Source organism: Labeo rohita, chromosome 15, assembly GCF_022985175.1.
Source record: "Labeo rohita strain BAU-BD-2019 chromosome 15, IGBB_LRoh.1.0, whole genome shotgun sequence".
Lineage (NCBI taxonomy): Eukaryota > Metazoa > Chordata > Actinopteri > Cypriniformes > Cyprinidae > Labeo > Labeo rohita.
In genome coordinates, this window is record NC_066883.1 from 16422565 (window position 1) to 16440752 (window position 18188).

General features: G+C 38.3%; 2 protein-coding genes across 2 annotated transcripts in view; both read left to right on the forward strand.

The window, feature by feature from the left end:
* timm50 (translocase of inner mitochondrial membrane 50 homolog (S. cerevisiae)) overlaps positions 1–3456 on the forward strand; it is a 41027-nt gene extending 37571 nt beyond the window's left edge. Inside the window, exons 9-11 of the mRNA XM_051129701.1 lie at positions 2274–2430; positions 2507–2613; positions 2694–3456. Of these exons, the coding sequence (XP_050985658.1) occupies positions 2274–2430; positions 2507–2613; positions 2694–2792 (363 nt within the window). The 3' untranslated portion in view covers positions 2793–3456. The remainder of the gene's footprint in view (positions 1–2273; positions 2431–2506; positions 2614–2693) is intronic.
* Positions 3457–11464: 8008 nt separating this feature from the next.
* Positions 11465–16103, forward strand: dlc (deltaC). Its single transcript, XM_051129934.1, has 9 exons — positions 11465–11747; positions 11837–12070; positions 12166–12223; positions 12333–12590; positions 12887–13248; positions 13336–13552; positions 13810–14503; positions 14606–14720; positions 14828–16103. The coding sequence occupies exons 1-9, from the start codon at positions 11697–11699 to the stop codon at positions 14831–14833; spliced, it is 1995 nt and encodes a 664-aa protein (XP_050985891.1). The 5' UTR covers positions 11465–11696; the 3' UTR covers positions 14834–16103.
* Positions 16104–18188: the final 2085 nt, after the last annotated feature.

An 18188-nucleotide genomic window follows, 5' to 3' on the forward strand; every position in this document is an offset into this window, starting at 1 on the left:
CGCATCCATGAGAGCTATCCTAAAGCATACAAAGCAGTCTGCACTCTATAGCTCTCTTGATCCTGCACAGAGCCACGACAAAGTCGAACACACTTGCTATTTTACACCAGTTACACTGTGGCTCACTCTTGACGCTGTAGCTGGAAAGCATTAAGGTACAAACCCCTTAGATATTTGGCTGTGTTTACACTGGTGCGTTTTTGTTTAAAAAATTAAAACAATCCTCATCCAAAAAGAATCGATTCCTCGATTCCGAGGCGTTGGGAATCGAGAGTCGATTCCAAAGGTTGGAATCGATTCCATCAAGGGGAATCGACTCCCCATTCAGAGCCGTTTTCAGTTCAGCAAAGCTAATCTATGGGCGCCTCTCAAACGAAAGGCTGGATCATACGAAGGCTGCGTATCTCGGCTGCTGTCATCAAACGTCACTGAGCATCGATTCACGAAAATAAACTTAATGAAAAGAGTCGGTACTGAGCTCGTCTGAGTTTAAGGATGCACCCTTCCGTTGAGCATCCATTAATTTGCCTCTTGCTCGCTAATAGTGATTAGAAGTCTGATTCGTTTCCACGAAAAGGTTCTTTCGGATAGATCGTTTTAATGAACCAGTTCAAAAACAGTTCAGAAGTTATTTTACGGTGGAACTGGCTTATATTGTTCCCAATATTGAGCACTGCACGACAGAATAGATCATGACATACTGGAGGGTATTGATCCTATTTCCATCTTTAAAAAAAAAATGCTATTTCTTAACTTTTCTATCAGCCAATGATAATTCTGAAAGAAAACAAGAGCACAGTGGCCAAGAGCGCATCTGATTGACAGATGTACCTCGAGCTGTTATATCAGTGTTGTTGTTAATGCTCTGGTTATTTTGTTTGTGTACAGTTTGTTAATTTTGTGCAAAGCATACTGTTGAAGTTAACATCATTGAGCTGAACTGTGCAGGCCTTGTTCAGTTCATGCAATAAACGCATGTCCACTGCTGCACTGTGGGCTGTGACTAATTTCATGGGCAATGCAGTAAAATTACAATTTAAATGCAGAAATGTATTCATATTATGATAAGGCTTCTTTCTAAGACATGTATATCCTACACTCATGGGAAAATTTGGTTCCTCCGATCTAAAAAAAACAACAAGAATCGAAAAAGAATCGATTCCATTCCAGAACCAGGAATCTGAATCGGAATCGGACTCGATTCCAAAATTTTCGGAATCGAACAGCCCTAACAATTGGATATTTGAGAAAATGTATCCTTGTAACAGCAAAGCTCTGATTCGGGAATTTGAACTCTTGATATCTGGCAACCGCACTCACGTCTCTTGCGGGGTAATACGTAAGGGGATGTAATATTGGACGTTCGGCGCATTATTTTTGGAAAAGTACGCTTGAATTTGAAACATTCACGGTATTTTACAATTTTACATCGTCATCAAAACTATTGTGATATTATCGCTAATATTCAATATATCACCCAGCCCTAGTGTGAATGTAGCCTAACACTTTTTGATCTTTATTAAAATTAAAATGTTCTCCTTTGTGCAGTGGCTCAGGAATCTTTGAATCTGTATAAACATCAATAAGCTGAAAAAAAATCATTTGAGATTATGTAATCTTGTTAAAATTAATTTCATAAAATTGGTATCGAAAAAAAAATATAGTTCAAGAACCGGTATCGAAGTCAAGGTATTGGTACATTTTTGAACGATACCCAGCCCTAGTTATTTTGTGTTTGTTTTCATGTATTTTACTTTCGCTTTGCATTTGTTCAAATTTCCAAAGAAACATGCTAATTGGTGGACGTGGACATGGACACGGGGGTGGGACTAAGCATCAACAATCGTTCCTGTTTGGCTGAGAGGAACAAAGTGCATTAGTTTCTTCTGACGAATCAATGCAATCAAAATGTGTTGATGTAATCACATTCACTACAGAGCCTCTGAATATCCAAATGAGACAAAAAGCGGAGAATCTTAGCTTTGCAGTACTTTTTAAAGCATTCAGATTGGATTAGCGGTTCAAAAGTTAGAACAATAGTTTTTACCCGCAGGTGGCTGTCTCGGTCTTTGAGGGTTATTGAATTTGTCTAATTTGCTATTTTACTGTACTGTTGTTTGTTTAAATCTGGCTTGTTTTTACATCTTAAACGTACACTTTTATAACCTTTTTTCTAATTCCATAGTTTTCAACAAAATAAGCTCATTGGTAAAAATCAGTAGATGCTGCATATGCTTAAACGATATTCACTAATGACACTGTTTGTCCTGCAGGACGTGTCTTGTTTAAACAGAGACTCCTCTAAAGTCATTGTGGTGGACTGTAAGCGCGAGGCCTTCGGTCTGCAGCCTTTCAACGGCTTGGCGCTGCGCAAGTGGGATGGCAACTCAGAGGATCGCACGCTCTACGATTTGGCTGCTTTCCTTAAAAGTGAGTATGCAAATTGAAGTCGTTGGATTGTTTTTCGTTTGTACAAATCATTTGACCTCTCGTGTGTGGTGTGTAGCTATAGCCATCAGCGGAGTGGAGGATGTCCGTTCTGTACTAGAGAACTACGCTCATGAGGAAGACCCCATTGAAGCCTTCAAAAGAAGACAAGCACAGCTTGCACAGGTACCCATCAAATCTCTTTTTGTCAGATGCCATATTTAAGTGGCGTTTAATAACACAGCATAAATATTTCACACCTACAGGAAGAAGAACAGAGACTTTCAGAACTTTCGCAACAGAAGAAACAAGGATTTTCTTTAGGTACCATCGCAGGGCGTTTCTGGTCCCGGAAGCAGCAGTGAGGACTCGTCCTGCTCACACCCACCCGAAACGGTCCCACCTGCGGACTGTGATCAGCCATTGAGATGAGGGTCACAGTCAAACAGGTGGACAGTGGGAGCAGAAGGGCATGTGTGGAGAAACATCAAACATCGGCTACACCGAAGAGATGCTACCTTCCAAAAGACGTTCCATTCCAATGGAAAACAGCACTTCCTGGACAGCAGACTCGCAGATATGGTGCCCTAATATATGGTCTCGCTGATTAGAAATTGTTTTAGGGTGGTTGGACCAGTTTCTGTCCACTTCTTGGCTCCCTTATCTCTGCAAGAGCAAAGAGCATAACACCACGTGAACTGAAAAACTGACGCTGTTTCCATCGAGTAGATCTTGTTTTAAATCCATAACTGATGCTGTAGGCAATAGCCTGATATTAGACTTCAAAAATGTCTGCTCGGCACACGCCGCGTGACGCAATCACGCTGCTAGCGAGACTGTCTTTGTCATGGTGATACTGTTGCAGTGTGTTGAGGAGAACCTCTCAAATAAAGAGCTCAATCTGGTGCTATTTCTCTTCATGACAGAAATGGCCCATCGTGTCTGAGGATGTGCTTGTGGAATGTTCTTTGTATTGCTTTTGTTGTGAAACACCCAGAATATCACCAATAAACAAACCATAATGTGTAATGTTTTGCTACGGTGTTTTCTTTGTGTGCTTAAAGGGATAGTTTACCCAAATATTAACATTTTGTCATCATTTACTCACTCTAGTGTTCTTCCAAATGTGTATGAGTTTCTTCCTTGTGTTGAACACAAAAGAAGATATTTTGAGGAGCCAAACAGTTGTTGGTTCCATTGACTTCTATAGTAGGGAAAGAAATGCTATGGAAGTCAATAGGGACCACCAACTGTCAGCTCACCATTCTTCAGAATATCTTCTTTTATGCTTAACATAAAGAAACTCATACAGGTTTGGAATGACACGAGGTTGAGTAAATGATGACAAAATGTTCATTTATGGGCAAAATATCCCTTTGAAGGTTTCATCCAAAGTAAATCACCTTGATTCATTATGCTTTAAATGATGAACTTGTACCGTAGTGCATTATTAATCACATATATGTATATATATTTTTTAATTTTTTTATTAAGCAGATATTTATGTAAGGTGTTTGAGAAGAAACTGTAGATTAAGTGCAACATTCAATATGTGACCCAGGACCACAAAACCAGTTTTAAGTTGCATGGGTATATTTGTAGCAATAGCCAAAAAAAACACTATGGGTCAAAACGATCAATTTTTCTTTTATGCCAAAAAACATTGGGATATTAAGTAAATATCATGTTCCATGAAGATGTTTTGTAAATTTTCTACCATAAATATATCAACTTATTTTTTGATTAGTTATGCATTGCTAAGAACTTCCTTTGGACAATTTTAAAGGTGAATTTTTGCAATATTTTGATTTTTCTTGCACCTTCAAATTCTAGATTTTCAAATAGCTGTATCTCAGCCAAATACTGTCCTATCCTAACAAACCATTAATGGAAAGCTTATTTATTCAGCTTTCAGACAATGTATAAATCTCAAAAAAATTGACCCTTATGACTGGTTTTGTGGTCTAGTGTTGCATATGTTACGGAAGCCAATTTCGCAATTCTGAGGAAAAAAAATATAATTATGAGTTATAAAAGTGCAATTCTTGCAGCTGTTTATATATCTAAATTCTGACTTTTTAAATTAGAATTCTGAGTTCACATTTTGCAATTCTCAGAATTGTGAAGGGGGAAAATCTGGATTGTGAGATTTTAATATATGTGAACTATCTTCAATTTTCTTTTCTTTTTTAATACTATGCATTTTTAGATTTATTTGTTAATTATTAATATCATTTTTGTTGTTGTTTTATTACCAGTGCACTATTTTGGCCCAGTTGTTTTTTATTAGAAATCTAATACAATTATAAGAAATTAATAGAGGGTTTGCACTTACGTCACGGTTTGGCAGGTTACCCAGATGCGTGGCTATTTTGGAGAGACTTGGATGTAAACAACAGCATGGATTGCACAATTGATGTACTGCTGAATAACGAAACCACGGAAAAAATGTGTGGAAGCTGGTAAATCATATAAAGAAGGACTTAGTAAGCAGGAAAGTGCACAATATTAGACAAACTAAATTAAAGATACGTACGAGCGGAATTAATTAATATATCAGGGCTAATATTTTACCTACCTGCAGAGATGGGAAGTAACCAAGTACAAGTACAAATACTGACTACTTTTTACTTTTACTCCTTAGATTTTTACACAAATATCTGTACTTTCTACTTATTACATTTTCAAACTAGGCTCATTACTTTACTTTTAATCAGCATTTGGTGGATAAACATTTGATAATAAATCATGGATCGGTTAGTCTCATGCACGCTTCGCGTCCCCGCCAAACAGTTTTTATCAGAATAATCATTACAAGCGACTCAAGAATGCTGTTGGAAGTGCCAGGGTGGATCATAGAGGCAAAATTACTGACCTTTTCAGAACTTGAAGTGCAAGTCAGTTTCATCTGTAAACAGGCTGCTAAGAGTTGCTAGTAGTTGTATGCTTAACTAAGTAAACAAAGACAAAACTACAGCAGTAGTACTATAAACAAATCTAAGCTAAATTACTATCATCATCACTCAAAATACTCCATGCTGAAGGACATCATTCTTATCTACTGTAAGTTACACTAGTAATTTAGCGAACAAATGTTATAAAACATCATTTTGTAATATGTTTAGAGGGAGCTAGGGCTGATAACAACACAACCCTTTTGAAAATTAAAATCAAAATCCATAGTTAAACCATGGTAATCACAACTGAACCATGGTTTTGCTACACTAACCATAGTCTAACCATGAGATGTGTAGTAAAACTATGGTTGTAAATTAAAACAGATCAGTAATCAGTCCGCTCAAAAAAAAAAAAAAAAAAAAAAAAAAAAAAAACATGGTTAATTTTGGTAAGAGAAAAATATGACTCATGATAATGCTAACCCTAACGTGTTCAGTATTAGGATTTTTCTGTAAAGATATTGTCATGATGTTATCATTATTGTACTAATTTTGACATTTAGACAATTTAGAAAATACAGTTCTGTTAAATCTATAGTATTTAAGCCATTTTAAGATAAAACAACAACACCTGGTCATGATGTGATACTTTAAATTGAACTTAAATAAAACTTACTGCAAATATAATGAGGTGGTTGTTTTGCAAGAAGGTGCAGACAGTTCCATGTGCTCATAACAGTAAATGGCTGATGGGAAAAGTGATAGGTACAAGAACATTAGTGCAAAAAAGCAAACACAAAGTGAGATGCAGAGAGATATCATGGAAAATGAACAGACTGAAAAGGAAAATGGAAGAGAATGTGCATTCAACAGAGAACCTTTATTTTGCACGGCCCTAGCCTAAGGTTTTAAACATTTATTTAAATGTGATGGCCATACAAAAAATAGGGTTGTCCATGGTTTCAGAATGTGTTGTGGGTGTAGGGGATGGCCCGGATGAGTATGAAATTTCCAGGCCTGAAATTTTGCCCCAGTCCAGCCCTGTTATACATTGAGGTTGTTTAGCCTTGATACATGCATTAGCTAACAAATTTTAAATGCAAGTTATTTTGTATTAACGTGTCAATATGACGTGAGGTCCAGTTACCAGCGTGACACTAAAACAGGTAGTAGTAATGTGTACTTTTTACTTAAGTACGTGTCTGAGCCCATACTTCTTTACTTTAATTTAAGTAAAAAAAAAAATGTAGTCAGTACTTCTACTTTTACCAGAGTATGTTTAAACATGAGTATCTGTACTTCTGCATGAGTGAAGGATGTGTGTACTTTTTCTATCTCTGCCTACCTGACCAGAAAAGATAAAAACAAACACGAATGTTGTGAAGATTCTTGCCCTGGAAATTCTGGTTTAGTTTGGTTAATCACAAACACCTTTTGTTCCTCTGACAGTTTTTTTGCTCTCTTCTCCTTGATTTGTTATAACGTTTGGCAGTCTATAGTACTCCAAATGTTTTTTTTTTCGGTCCGACCTATTAGAACAGCCAACAACATGATAATAATGCACCATTGTCAGCAGCAATAATCAGCAAAATATACGAGTTTCGTTCGGTTCAGTGGCATTGTTTACATTCAGTGCCGCCATGATGACGCGTCTTGAAAACAGTAGTGATGCTTTTGGCTGCGGCACTTATTTCAGAAACAAAATGCTAAATTAAGACAATATTGTAATTTCCTGGCATTTTCAAATAATGCTATGTGCAAAGGGTTTTGATATAACAGCTAAAACATTTGAAATTGCTTTGATAATGTAATCAGAATTAAAACGCTGGATTCCACTACTACTACTTCTGGTGTCATTGACTTTCCTCACACAAATATTAGAAATCTGAGTTTGAAATCGTTGCATACTCTACAAATAGCAACTATTTAACAAAACTTTAAAAACCATTCACTGTTTGTGTTCCTGGTGAAAAAAACAGCATATGCTGGTAGGTATGTTTTGATGCTGGTTTAAGCTGGTCCTTTGCTGGTTTTTGCTGGTCATGTTGCTGGTCAAGGACCAGCATAAACCAGCATCCCAGCATCAAAACATACCTACCAGCATATGCTGTTTTTTTCACCAGGAGAGTGAATTAGAATCCAGTACTAAATCAATTTATCTGTATCATTAACTTCAACGCTCTCGATTTTTATGCACTTAAAATAACACCCACACCACATAACGTGGATAACCTCTCTGACCGAGCCGATGCTCCAGCAGCACGCTTCAGAACGGTAATTTAGAGACACAAAATGCGAGGTGTTAAACTTTTGTCAATGTCACACCTTTGCGTTTGACAGACGGACACGTGCCATTATGGCCTCATGGTAACCTCTGAATAGCACGAAACCTCTCTGGCCTCTGGGAAACCACATCATGTTATGCTTAGGGATGCGAGACAGAAAACGCAGTCCAATAACTCCTCCAAACCACTGAGAAAACGTGGTGACATTTCATGAATTTATATAAAATACAAACTCACAATGAATATTTTTCATATCAACAACTAATAACAAAGTCTGACAAGCCTTAAAAACATCATTTAGATTAGGATTGTGATCTTTAGTAAGCTAGATTGATTCAGTGACCGCTCCGATTGAATTAAGTGTTTTGATTCAATAAACAGAACTCAGGCGCCACGCTGCACGTCTATGATTCATTCAAAAGAACCGACTCTTACGAGTCATTCGCTCGACTATCGCACTGTATTGATGACGCTGTGTGTGTTTGATTCACTAAAAAACAGAGTTATTTGTTCGCGAATCTGAGTGGGTTCATTTAATAATACTAACATATGATGTTTTGTACGAATAAACCTCGATTCCCAACACTGGGAAAAACGCTCTCAATTTTGGCACATCTGTAGAAACTGTTTTCGCTGACCTGTTAAATCAGTTCACCAGTTTCATAGTTTAACCCCACCAGATTGTTTCCTAAAGGTGTGAACAAATGACATGCGAATAAAGTAACACCTCAGAGCATCATGCACGTGTAGGGAGCCTGGGAACCGGTCTGCGTCGGGCACCGCGTGTCGCACTTCACACCTTGGCAGAGGGGCACCAATTCACATTTATGGATGCGCCTTCTGCCACTGGCTAACACCTCAGCATAATTGTCGCCATGTGTGTCATTTCACCCCCATGTGCCAATTCTCCTCCTCCTCCCCCCAGAATTCACTAGCACCCAGTCGCAGACACGCTTCAGCCCAGCCAAAGCGACGGCTCTTACACCGTTTGGATGTCAGACACGTGGATGTGAAAGTGTTAAGCACTGGCGCGCAAAGCAAAACATCTAGTGCGTAATTTTGTAAGCCGCAAAAACAGGCGATGAAACCATTACAGTGGTGACTTTATTACACATATTAATGTCCCAGGGGGAAAGGGGGTTCGTGTGAGTTTGATCCATCATTCACCTATATCGGGGTCGGGGAGCATCAGAGATGCGCCATGCGCGTCTTCGATTGAGGCAGATGGCTATTGATTTTGTGACTTTTCCCCGCTTTCCCCTCATCACTCTCTTTGTCAAATGAACATAATGAGCACACGACACCTATTTTGCTGAACATGTACCCCATAGCGCGCATCAATAGGAGCGTGGGCACGCATCATGGGACAGGGACAAGTAAGAAAAAAATATAAATAAAAAATATATTATGTATGAAATATACAGGCCTATACACTGCCGTTCAAAAGTTTGGGATCAGTACGATTTTACTGTTTTTAAAAACTTTCTTATGCTCATCAAGGGTGCATTTATTTAATAAAAAACCATTAATATTGTGAAATATTATTTCAGTGTAAAATAACTGTTTTCTATGTGAATATATTTTAAAATGTAATTTATTCTTGTGATGCAAAGCTGAATTTTCAGTATCATTACTCCAATCTTCAGAAATCATTGTGATATGCTGAATTAATTTTTTTTTTTTTTTTTGGAATCTGTGATACTTTTAATATAAACTACCATTTAAAAGTTGGTCAGTACATTTTAAATTAACTTAAATTGATAAAAAAGTGATAGCAAAGACTTGTTAGAAAAGTTATATTTTGAATAAATGCCGTTCTTTTTAACTTTTTATTCTTCAAAAAAAAAAAAAAGAATCACATGTTCCAAAAAACAATATTAAGCAGCACAACTGTTTCCAACATTGAAATGGAGACCAGCATAATGGCTAATGAAAATTCAGCGTTTGTATCATAGAAATAATTTTTATTTTTAAATATATTAACATAGATAACCATTACTTTATATTGTAATAAGATTTCACATATTACTGTTTTTTTTTTTTTTTTTGTTTTTTTTTGGAATCTGTGATAATATAAACTACCATTTAAAAGTTGGTCAGTACATTTTAAATTAAGTTAAATTGATAAAAAGTGATAGCAAACACTTGTTAGAAAAGTTATATTTTGAATAAATGCTGTTCTTTTTAATTTTTTATTCTTCAAAAAATCCTGAAAAAAGAATCACGTTCCAAAAAACAATATTAAGCAGCACAGCTGTTTCCAACATTGAAATGGAGACCGGCATAATGGCTAATGAAAATTCAGCGTTTGTATCATAGAAATAAATTTTATTTTTAAATATATTAACACAGATAACCATTACTTTATATTGTAATAAGATTTCACAATATTAGTGTTTTTTTTTTTTTTTTTTTATAAATAAATGCAGCCTTGATGAGCATAAGAAATCAGAAATCGTAAGAAAAAAAAATCATTAAAATCCTACTGATGCTTGCTGGGACGGTTTTCTTGTTTACGCAGATAATAACTCTCAGTATTCATCCTCGTGTTCATCAGAAGCCAAGAAACCAGGCTGTCTTAATAATTGTCCGACAATAAGTTAACAATAGCGGCCTTTCTTAACCCCCCTAATCATATGGTGCCGTCCAGTGGGCAAAGCGTGCCTGGGGTAAAGATGGGGCCAGCAGAGGCACGCGTTGCTCTCATTAGAATCACAATAGAAAATCACTAAAGCACGAGCAACAGTTTGGAACACGCGTGTCTCCTGTGTTTACCCCTAACACGGCGCAGTAAAGCGCGACAGAACCTGTCTTTAAAAAAATACTTTTACCTTCAGTTCTTAATTTTGAGTTTTTGTAACCGATTTAGCGCATTAGACGTGCAAGTCATTTATATAAGAAAGGCGTTTAAATTTATTAAAATTAAGAAATGAGTGAAGACGGTAAGGAAATATTCTTATGTGCGCATATTATCGTGGTGGCAAGGTGGTGTGCGCGTGTGTGTACACATCAAGAAAGCGAAGCGCAAACACAGTGCGCAGGTGCAAGGATTATCATACAGCTGTACGGAGAGCCCCCTCCCAGCACACGTACTCACACTCTTACTCCAGAAAGCAATTATCTGCAATCTTAAATGCCCTGCGCAACAGCCCCATCCCCCCCCCGAATCATTTCAGCCTCTTTACCAAAGACCTACAATCCAAACCCAAGATAACAAAAGAGCCCTCCGGATCTTTCCAGGGCACAATAAAGCGCTTGCCGGTTTAACGACTCACACGCGTCAGAACAATTACAGATTTTAGGGCTGAATTAAAGGGGATGTACGAATCCCCTCCACCCGGCCCACCCCCACCCCCTCGATCGGTGACGAACATTAAAAACGTAAACAAACTTTTTTTTTTAGAAAATCACAGAAAACACAAAGTGTGCGTAGTTGCGTAGAATAAAACACTTCGTAACTACAAACTGATGTCTAATAAACCATGCACGTTCTCAAATAGGCTAGAGGCACATATTTCAGAAAAAAAGTAGGGTGTATTCCTATATAAATTAGGAGCACAACGTGATTTGGCTTTCGAGTTCTTTTATAAAACAATGTTAATATTTAACTAAGGTCAAGCTGTTGCCAACATTAGCCTACTTTTGAAAAGTTTCCAAATGCCTGTGTTATACACGGTTTATGTTGTTCTGTAGTATCTCTTTTACTATAAAATGAGCCTAAAGCGTCCTGGTGTTCAGGGAATCATCAAACGAATCCAAAGCTTTTTACAAGTTGCGCTTAGGCCACGCCTCCTCTTTGGCTCCCAGGCTATTTATACGCAAACGCACTCCAGTCTCCACTAAACGTAACTTACGGGTCCAAAGTCCCCTGGAGCTAGGAATCTGTTTCTCTTTGCTTTGTAAACTCCAACATAGACGACATTAAGATTTGATTTTAATAGTAAGTCGTTTTGCTTTGAATTCCGAGATTTTTTAATTAACTAACGTTACTTTTTAATTCTTAAATCGTGGATACCACTACAAACATTCATATCGGACTACTCCCGCAGTCTGCTATCGCTCAGTAGCAGACAAGAAGATCCAAAAAATGGCTCGTTTTTTATTAACGTGTTTTTTAATTTTGTTATCAGCGCAACTGGTGAGTATTCACACTTATTTGAATGTAAGCCTCTTTTTTTTTAAGTGCGTCCACAGCGTGCTAATATCACTCCTGTTTTATTTCCATAGACGGAATCTTCCGGTGTGTTTGAGTTGAAAGTGCACTCTTTCACAAGCACAAACAGTGTGTGCAAAGGGTCCAGCGACTGCCAGGTCTTTTTCCGCGTTTGCCTGAGGCACTCCCATAACATCATACAGCCGAAGCAGCCGTGCACTTACGGCAGTGGAATGACAGGAATATTCAGCGCAGACTCCATCTCCAGCAGCGCGCACATCCGCGTACCTTTCAATTTCAAGTGGCCGGTGAGTATCTTAAAATGACGTTGCATTCATGATCAGTTCGTATTTACGTATACACGTATGCATGTGATATTAAACAGGGTGTTTTGGCATTACAGGGAATCGTTTCATTGATAATCGAAGCTTGGAACGCAGAGTCCTCTGATCAGTCAACAGGTATGCGCCCTACTTTTACCCCACCTGTGTACTTTTAGTAAGTTGCACAACATGTATTTGTTAGCTAAAGATCATTGTGTTAACGAATATTTTGTTTGATTTACTTCAGAGAACATTAACAACATGATCAGCCGTTTGGCCACCAAAAGAAGACTCGCCATAGGCGAGAACTGGTCTCAGGACGTGCATCACGGAGATCAAAGCGAACTGCACTTTTCCTATCGCGTCGTGTGCGATGAATTCTACCACGGCGAGGAATGCTCGGATTTCTGCCGGCCACGGAACGATGCGTTCGGCCACTTCAACTGTGACGCCGCTGGGAACAGAATTTGCCTGCCTGGATGGAAAGGCGATTATTGCGCAGAACGTAAGTAACAAGTAAATAACGCGGGCAAGTTCAACGGCCTCACGAAACTTCCAAGTTTGCTTTTGTTCAGTGTAACAATAGAGGCAAAGAGCATGATTTAACAAGGACACGCGCTGAAACCTAATATGCTTTGCCTTCCGTGAAAAAGACGGCATGTGTTTCTTTTGTGTGCGTCCCAGCTGCTTAGTTTAGTACTTAACAAATACTTGATGTGCCTGAGCCTCCAGAAGGGGGGTTGTTTTATGATTCCCAGTCATTCTAATGTCCCCCTTTCTCTCCCTCTCCTTTTTAAACAGCCATCTGCTCGTCTGGCTGTAGCGAGAAGTACGGTTATTGTGAGGCCCCCGGTGAGTGCAAGTGCCGCCTCGGGTGGCAGGGCCCCCTCTGCGACGAGTGCCAGCGATACCCGGGGTGCCTGCACGGCACCTGCAACCAGCCCTTTCAGTGCACTTGTAAGGAAGGCTGGGGCGGCCTGTTCTGCAACGAGGATTTGAACTTCTGCACCAATCACAAGCCCTGCAAGAACGACGCCACCTGTACCAACACCGGCCAGGGGAGCTACACCTGCATCTGCAAGCCTGGCTTCAGCGGCAAAAACTGCGAGATCGAGACCAACGAGTGCGACAGCAACCCGTGCAAGAACGGAGGCAGTTGCAATGTAAGCAGCCCTGTTGTGAAACTATACGCTTGAGTCTTGTCCTTGGAGGAGCTCGAATGTTAATGGCTTTTGCTTTTTTCTTCTCAGGATCAGGTGAATGATTACACCTGCACGTGCCCTCAAGGCTTCTACGGAAAGAACTGTGAGGTCATTGACATGACTTGTGCTGACAAACCCTGCTTCAATGGAGGAACCTGCGTGGAGAAGGGCAGCCGTGGCTACTCTTGCCGCTGCCCTCCTGGATACATGGGCTCCAACTGTGAGAAGAAAATCGACCGATGCAGCAGCGACCCCTGTGCTAATGGTAAGCATATTTTTCTCTTATCTTCAGCAAACATTTCAGCCTACAGCGACATGCCGAACAGTCAGTTTTTTTATGTTTTGAGATGCAACCGCTGTGCGTGACGTACTACTCATGCATGATAGAACAGACGCCAGTGAGGCTCCTACACTGACACGAATAACAAGATAGATTTGCATTCCCAAGGGTTATTAATTACTTGCCCTGGTTTACTTCTTTGCTTTAATGTGGTTCCCTCGTGTCTTTTGATTTTTTTAAAGGTGGCCAGTGTCTCGATTTGGGCAACCGACTGACGTGCCGATGCCGCCCTGGATTCTCAGGCTCGCGTTGCGAAATCAACATTGACGACTGTGCCAACAACCCTTGCCAAAACGCTGGAACCTGCGTGGATGGCATCAACGGCTATACCTGCACATGCACGCTCGGTTTCTCAGGCAAAAACTGCGCTATCCGCTCTGACGCCTGCAGCCTCATGCCTTGCGAGAACGGAGGGACCTGCTACACCCACTTCTCCGGGCCCGTCTGCCAGTGTCCACCAGGCTTCATGGGCACACGATGCGAGTATAAAGACAAGCCCGTCGTTGCGAGCCCTCCGCTTCCACCGGCCCTGGTGGTTTCGTTCACTCTAGGCCTCATCACTCTTACACTAGTGGTGTGCGCTGCCATTGTGGTTCTGAGACAAATGCGGCAAGGCCGCAAAACCGCCTCCACCACCGTGCGCAACGATTTGGAGACTGTGAACAACCGCGTCTCTTTGACTCCAACTTCAACTTTAGGCCGAGAGAAGGATGCCTTGCTCCTTCCTGGCGGTCCGTTCAAGGTGTCTAATAAAGATGTGGCACTCAGATCCACCACTGTGGACACTCATTCCAGTGACAAATCAAATTACAAACAGAAGATGGTGGATTACAATACGAGTATTGACGAAAAACCTACAAACAACAAACTAGACATGTAAGTACACGTTCACGTCTTGCTTTCTTGGGCTCTTTGTTACTGCTCTTTGATTGATGTTAGTGTGCAAAACTAACGTTGATGTGTTTTTTTGCATTTCAGGAAAAACTCTGAATCTACATTGCTGGTTCCACCTTTGAACTATCCAAAAGAGGGAGTGTATCACCCTGTGTACATCATTCCTGAACATATAGAGCAATGTATATTTGCTACTGAGGTGAGCATCTTCAGATTTTCTTTTTATTAAGTACTTTAATTGCTCTTAATCACGATTTCTTAATGCTTTGAAAGCACACGCATTAACGCATTTCTGTTCTTTCTCAGGTTTGACAGTATTCTTCAATTCTGGAGCACCTCAATCACCAACGGGCTTAGGGCCTAAAATGTTTACAGTCTTAAAGGACAAAGACGTGAAGAGAGAATATATTATATCTACATTATATTATTTATTTATTCATGCTGCTGAGTTAAAGGACTACTTTACTTTGATACGGACAATGATTTTGCGAAGACAAAGCAAGAGACTTGAAGACTTGAGGAACAACTTGCATTATTTGCACTATTTCCTTTTCCTTTTTTTTAATGACCCAAATAGAATTTATATATATATTTCATCATATTTAAAATGTACAGTCTAAGAACTCTCTGGAAGAGCTGGGAAGAATCAAGGATTCGTTAATCACAGAAGCCTTGAAAAGGAAGAAAACAGGCATCCTGAAGTTCATCTCACTCTGGGAATCACATGAAGCCCAATCAATCAGTCTTATGGGTGGAGGAGGTGCAACTGAAGGATCTGGAACTGTGACCATGGAGTATTTTTATTTTTATTTTCGGATATGGCTCGAAATGCTATTTATAAACGGATCTGTGATGAGAAGCAATCGAAGCTGTGGACAATGTGAACAAATGGAAATCTACAGTTAAATACGACTGATTTTACTTAGTGCCTACAATGGATTTGACTATCACTCAAACCAAACCCAATTTTATTTAAGTGCCTCGACTTTCAATGTGTTATAGCTCAATGAAAAAGGTACTCCTTAGAAACACTGAAAAAAACAAACTTAACTCTAGTGGAGTATGTTTTTCGACTGAACATGTTTGAGTTGACTTGGGTACAAATTGTTTAACCTGCAGTGGGTGATGGATGCCGTTGTGTACAGCTTTCATCCTGTCAAAATTCACTGCTGTTTCCGACATTCCCAAGGCTCGAAATTACCATTTGGTTCAAACTGATAGCCTCATCATTGTCAAGATTTCCTGGTTTTGTGAACCTCTGCATTTTTCAAAAAGAAAAAAAATGTAAGATCAAGATTAGAATTTTTTTCTTTTCTTTTTTTATGTGGCATTTGTTTCTTTAATTTTTAAAAACCATTTAAACCAAATAGATACTTTTATATTTTATACTGTCTTTCTTAATTTAACAATGCAATATTGTACAAAATCTTGAGATATTCCTACTATTTAATTCGACTGTAAATAATTTGTATTTATGAAAGATAAATGTATATGTATATATATGTATATGTATTGTGCCTTTCATCACGAGGCCAGAAATATATATTTTTTCATACAATAAATCCTGAAATAATTTACTTTGCATCATGACTTGTTTTCTTTCATATGAAACTTTTGAAATATACAGTATTATTTGAGGCACTCAAACACAGCTATTAAAAAAAGGTTCATACGCTCACTGACGCTCCGGAAGGAAACCCGATGCGTTAAGAGCCGGGGGAGTGAAAACTTTTGAATTTGAAGATCAAGGTTAATTGTACTTAATTTGTCTTCCGGGAAACATGCAAGTATCTTCTGCTGCTTCCGAAGGGCAGTAGTAAACGGAAAAAAATCATATTTCAACAATAAGAAAAATTTGGACATCCTGTTCAAAAGTTTTCACCCCCCAGCTCTTAATTCTTCGTGTTTCCTTCTGGAGCATCAGTGAATGTTTGAACCTTTTTTTAATAGCTGTGTTTGAGTTCCTCAATTGTCCTCAGTGTGAAAAGATGGATCTCAAAATTATACAGTCACTGCTGGAAAGAGTTCAAATATACAAAAGATGCTGGAAAACTAAAGAATCTGGATTTTTTTCTGAAGAACAGTGCTCAGTTTAACTGTTCAAAACAAACAAGGGATTTATGAACAACCATCACAAACCAAAAAACAGTTATAGATCATCCAGGTAATCACACAAAGTATTACGAACGGTGCAGATGAAGCCAGAGGAAACTGAAGGGTTATTAATGGTCCTCAGACAGGATCACCTGCCATTCACCCCCCACTCTTCCTCTTCCATTCAAAGAGAGAAGCCGAGGCTTGAAAAGGGGGGAGGGAGGCCTCAGCCGCTCTGGCCCTCCCTGGGGAGCGTTGACATGTGGGCCCAGCCTGGTCTGACACCTGTCCTCAACACCAGCCTACAGACACTCGGATGTGTCTCTGTGCTGAGACCCACCATGAAGATTTTCACACAATTATAAAGGCTACAGCAAATACTGCATTTTCTAGAACAGGAGACTATGAGGACTATGACTATGAGGATTTAGATTATGAGTAACTTGGTATTTTTGAAAGAAATAAATACTTTTACCCAGCAAAGATGCATTAAATTGATCAAAAGTGACATTTTTATTTTAAATATATGCAGTTCTTTTGAACATTCTATTCATCAAGTAAGCTTGAAAAAAAAAAAGAATCACGTTTTCCACAAAAATATTAAGCAGCACAACTGTTTTCAAGATAGATAATAGGAAATCTTCAGTATCAAATCAGAATATTAGAGTGATTTCTAAATCATGTGACACTAAAGAACTTCAGTCTTTAACGATGCTGAAAATTCAGCTTTGCATCACAAGAATAAATAAAACTTTCAAATATATTCAAATGGAAAACAGTTATTTTAAATTGTAAAAATATTTCACAATATTACCGTTTCACTGTATTCTTGATCAAATACACTACCAGTCAAAAGTTTTTGAACAGTAAGATTTTTAATGTTTTTCAAAGTCTATTCTGCTCACCAAGCCTGCATTTATTTGATCCAAAATACAGCAAAAGCAGTAATACTGTGAAATATTTTTACTATTTAAAATAACTTTTTTTCTATTTGAATATATTTTAAAATGTACTTTGTTCCTGTGATCAAATCTAAATTTTCAGCATCATTACTCCAGTCTTCAGTGTCACATGATCCTTCAGAAATCAATCTAATCTAATATGCTGATTTGATGTTGAAGAAACATATTATTATTATTATCAATATTTAGTTGAGTACATATTTTTTCAGGATTCTTTGATAAATAGAACGAACCAAAAGATCAGCATTTCTCTGAAATAAAAACCTGTGATGATTAAGACATTTATAATGTTACAAAAGATTTCAGATAAATGCTGTTCTTCTGAACTTTCTATTAATCAAAGAACCCTGAAAAAAAAATTCTACTCAGCTGTTTTCAACATAATAATAATACTAATAAATGTTTTTTGAGCAGCAAATCAGAATATTACAATTATTTCTGAAGGAGTAATGATGCTAAAAAATCAGGATCAAAAAATATCTTACCGTGTAAAAACTTTTGATATATTTATATTTATAATAATATTTATTTATTTATAAAGATGTATATATACACACACATTTAATCTTCTGTTAGTTTCAAGAAGTATAGCTTTGTGGCCTTTTCCTGTA

Bases quoted from the DNA above. Each gene is read 5' to 3' on its own strand.
- dlc (XM_051129934.1), top strand. From the start codon at position 11,697: ATGGCTCGTTTTTTATTAACGTGTTTTTTAATTTTGTTATCAGCGCAA. The intron at 12,071-12,165 runs GTGAGTATCTTA...TTGGCATTACAG, and splicing joins CTTTCAATTTCAAGTGGCCG to GGAATCGTTTCATTGATAAT. The intron at 13,553-13,809 runs GTAAGCATATTT...ATTTTTTTAAAG, and splicing joins CAGCGACCCCTGTGCTAATG to GTGGCCAGTGTCTCGATTTG.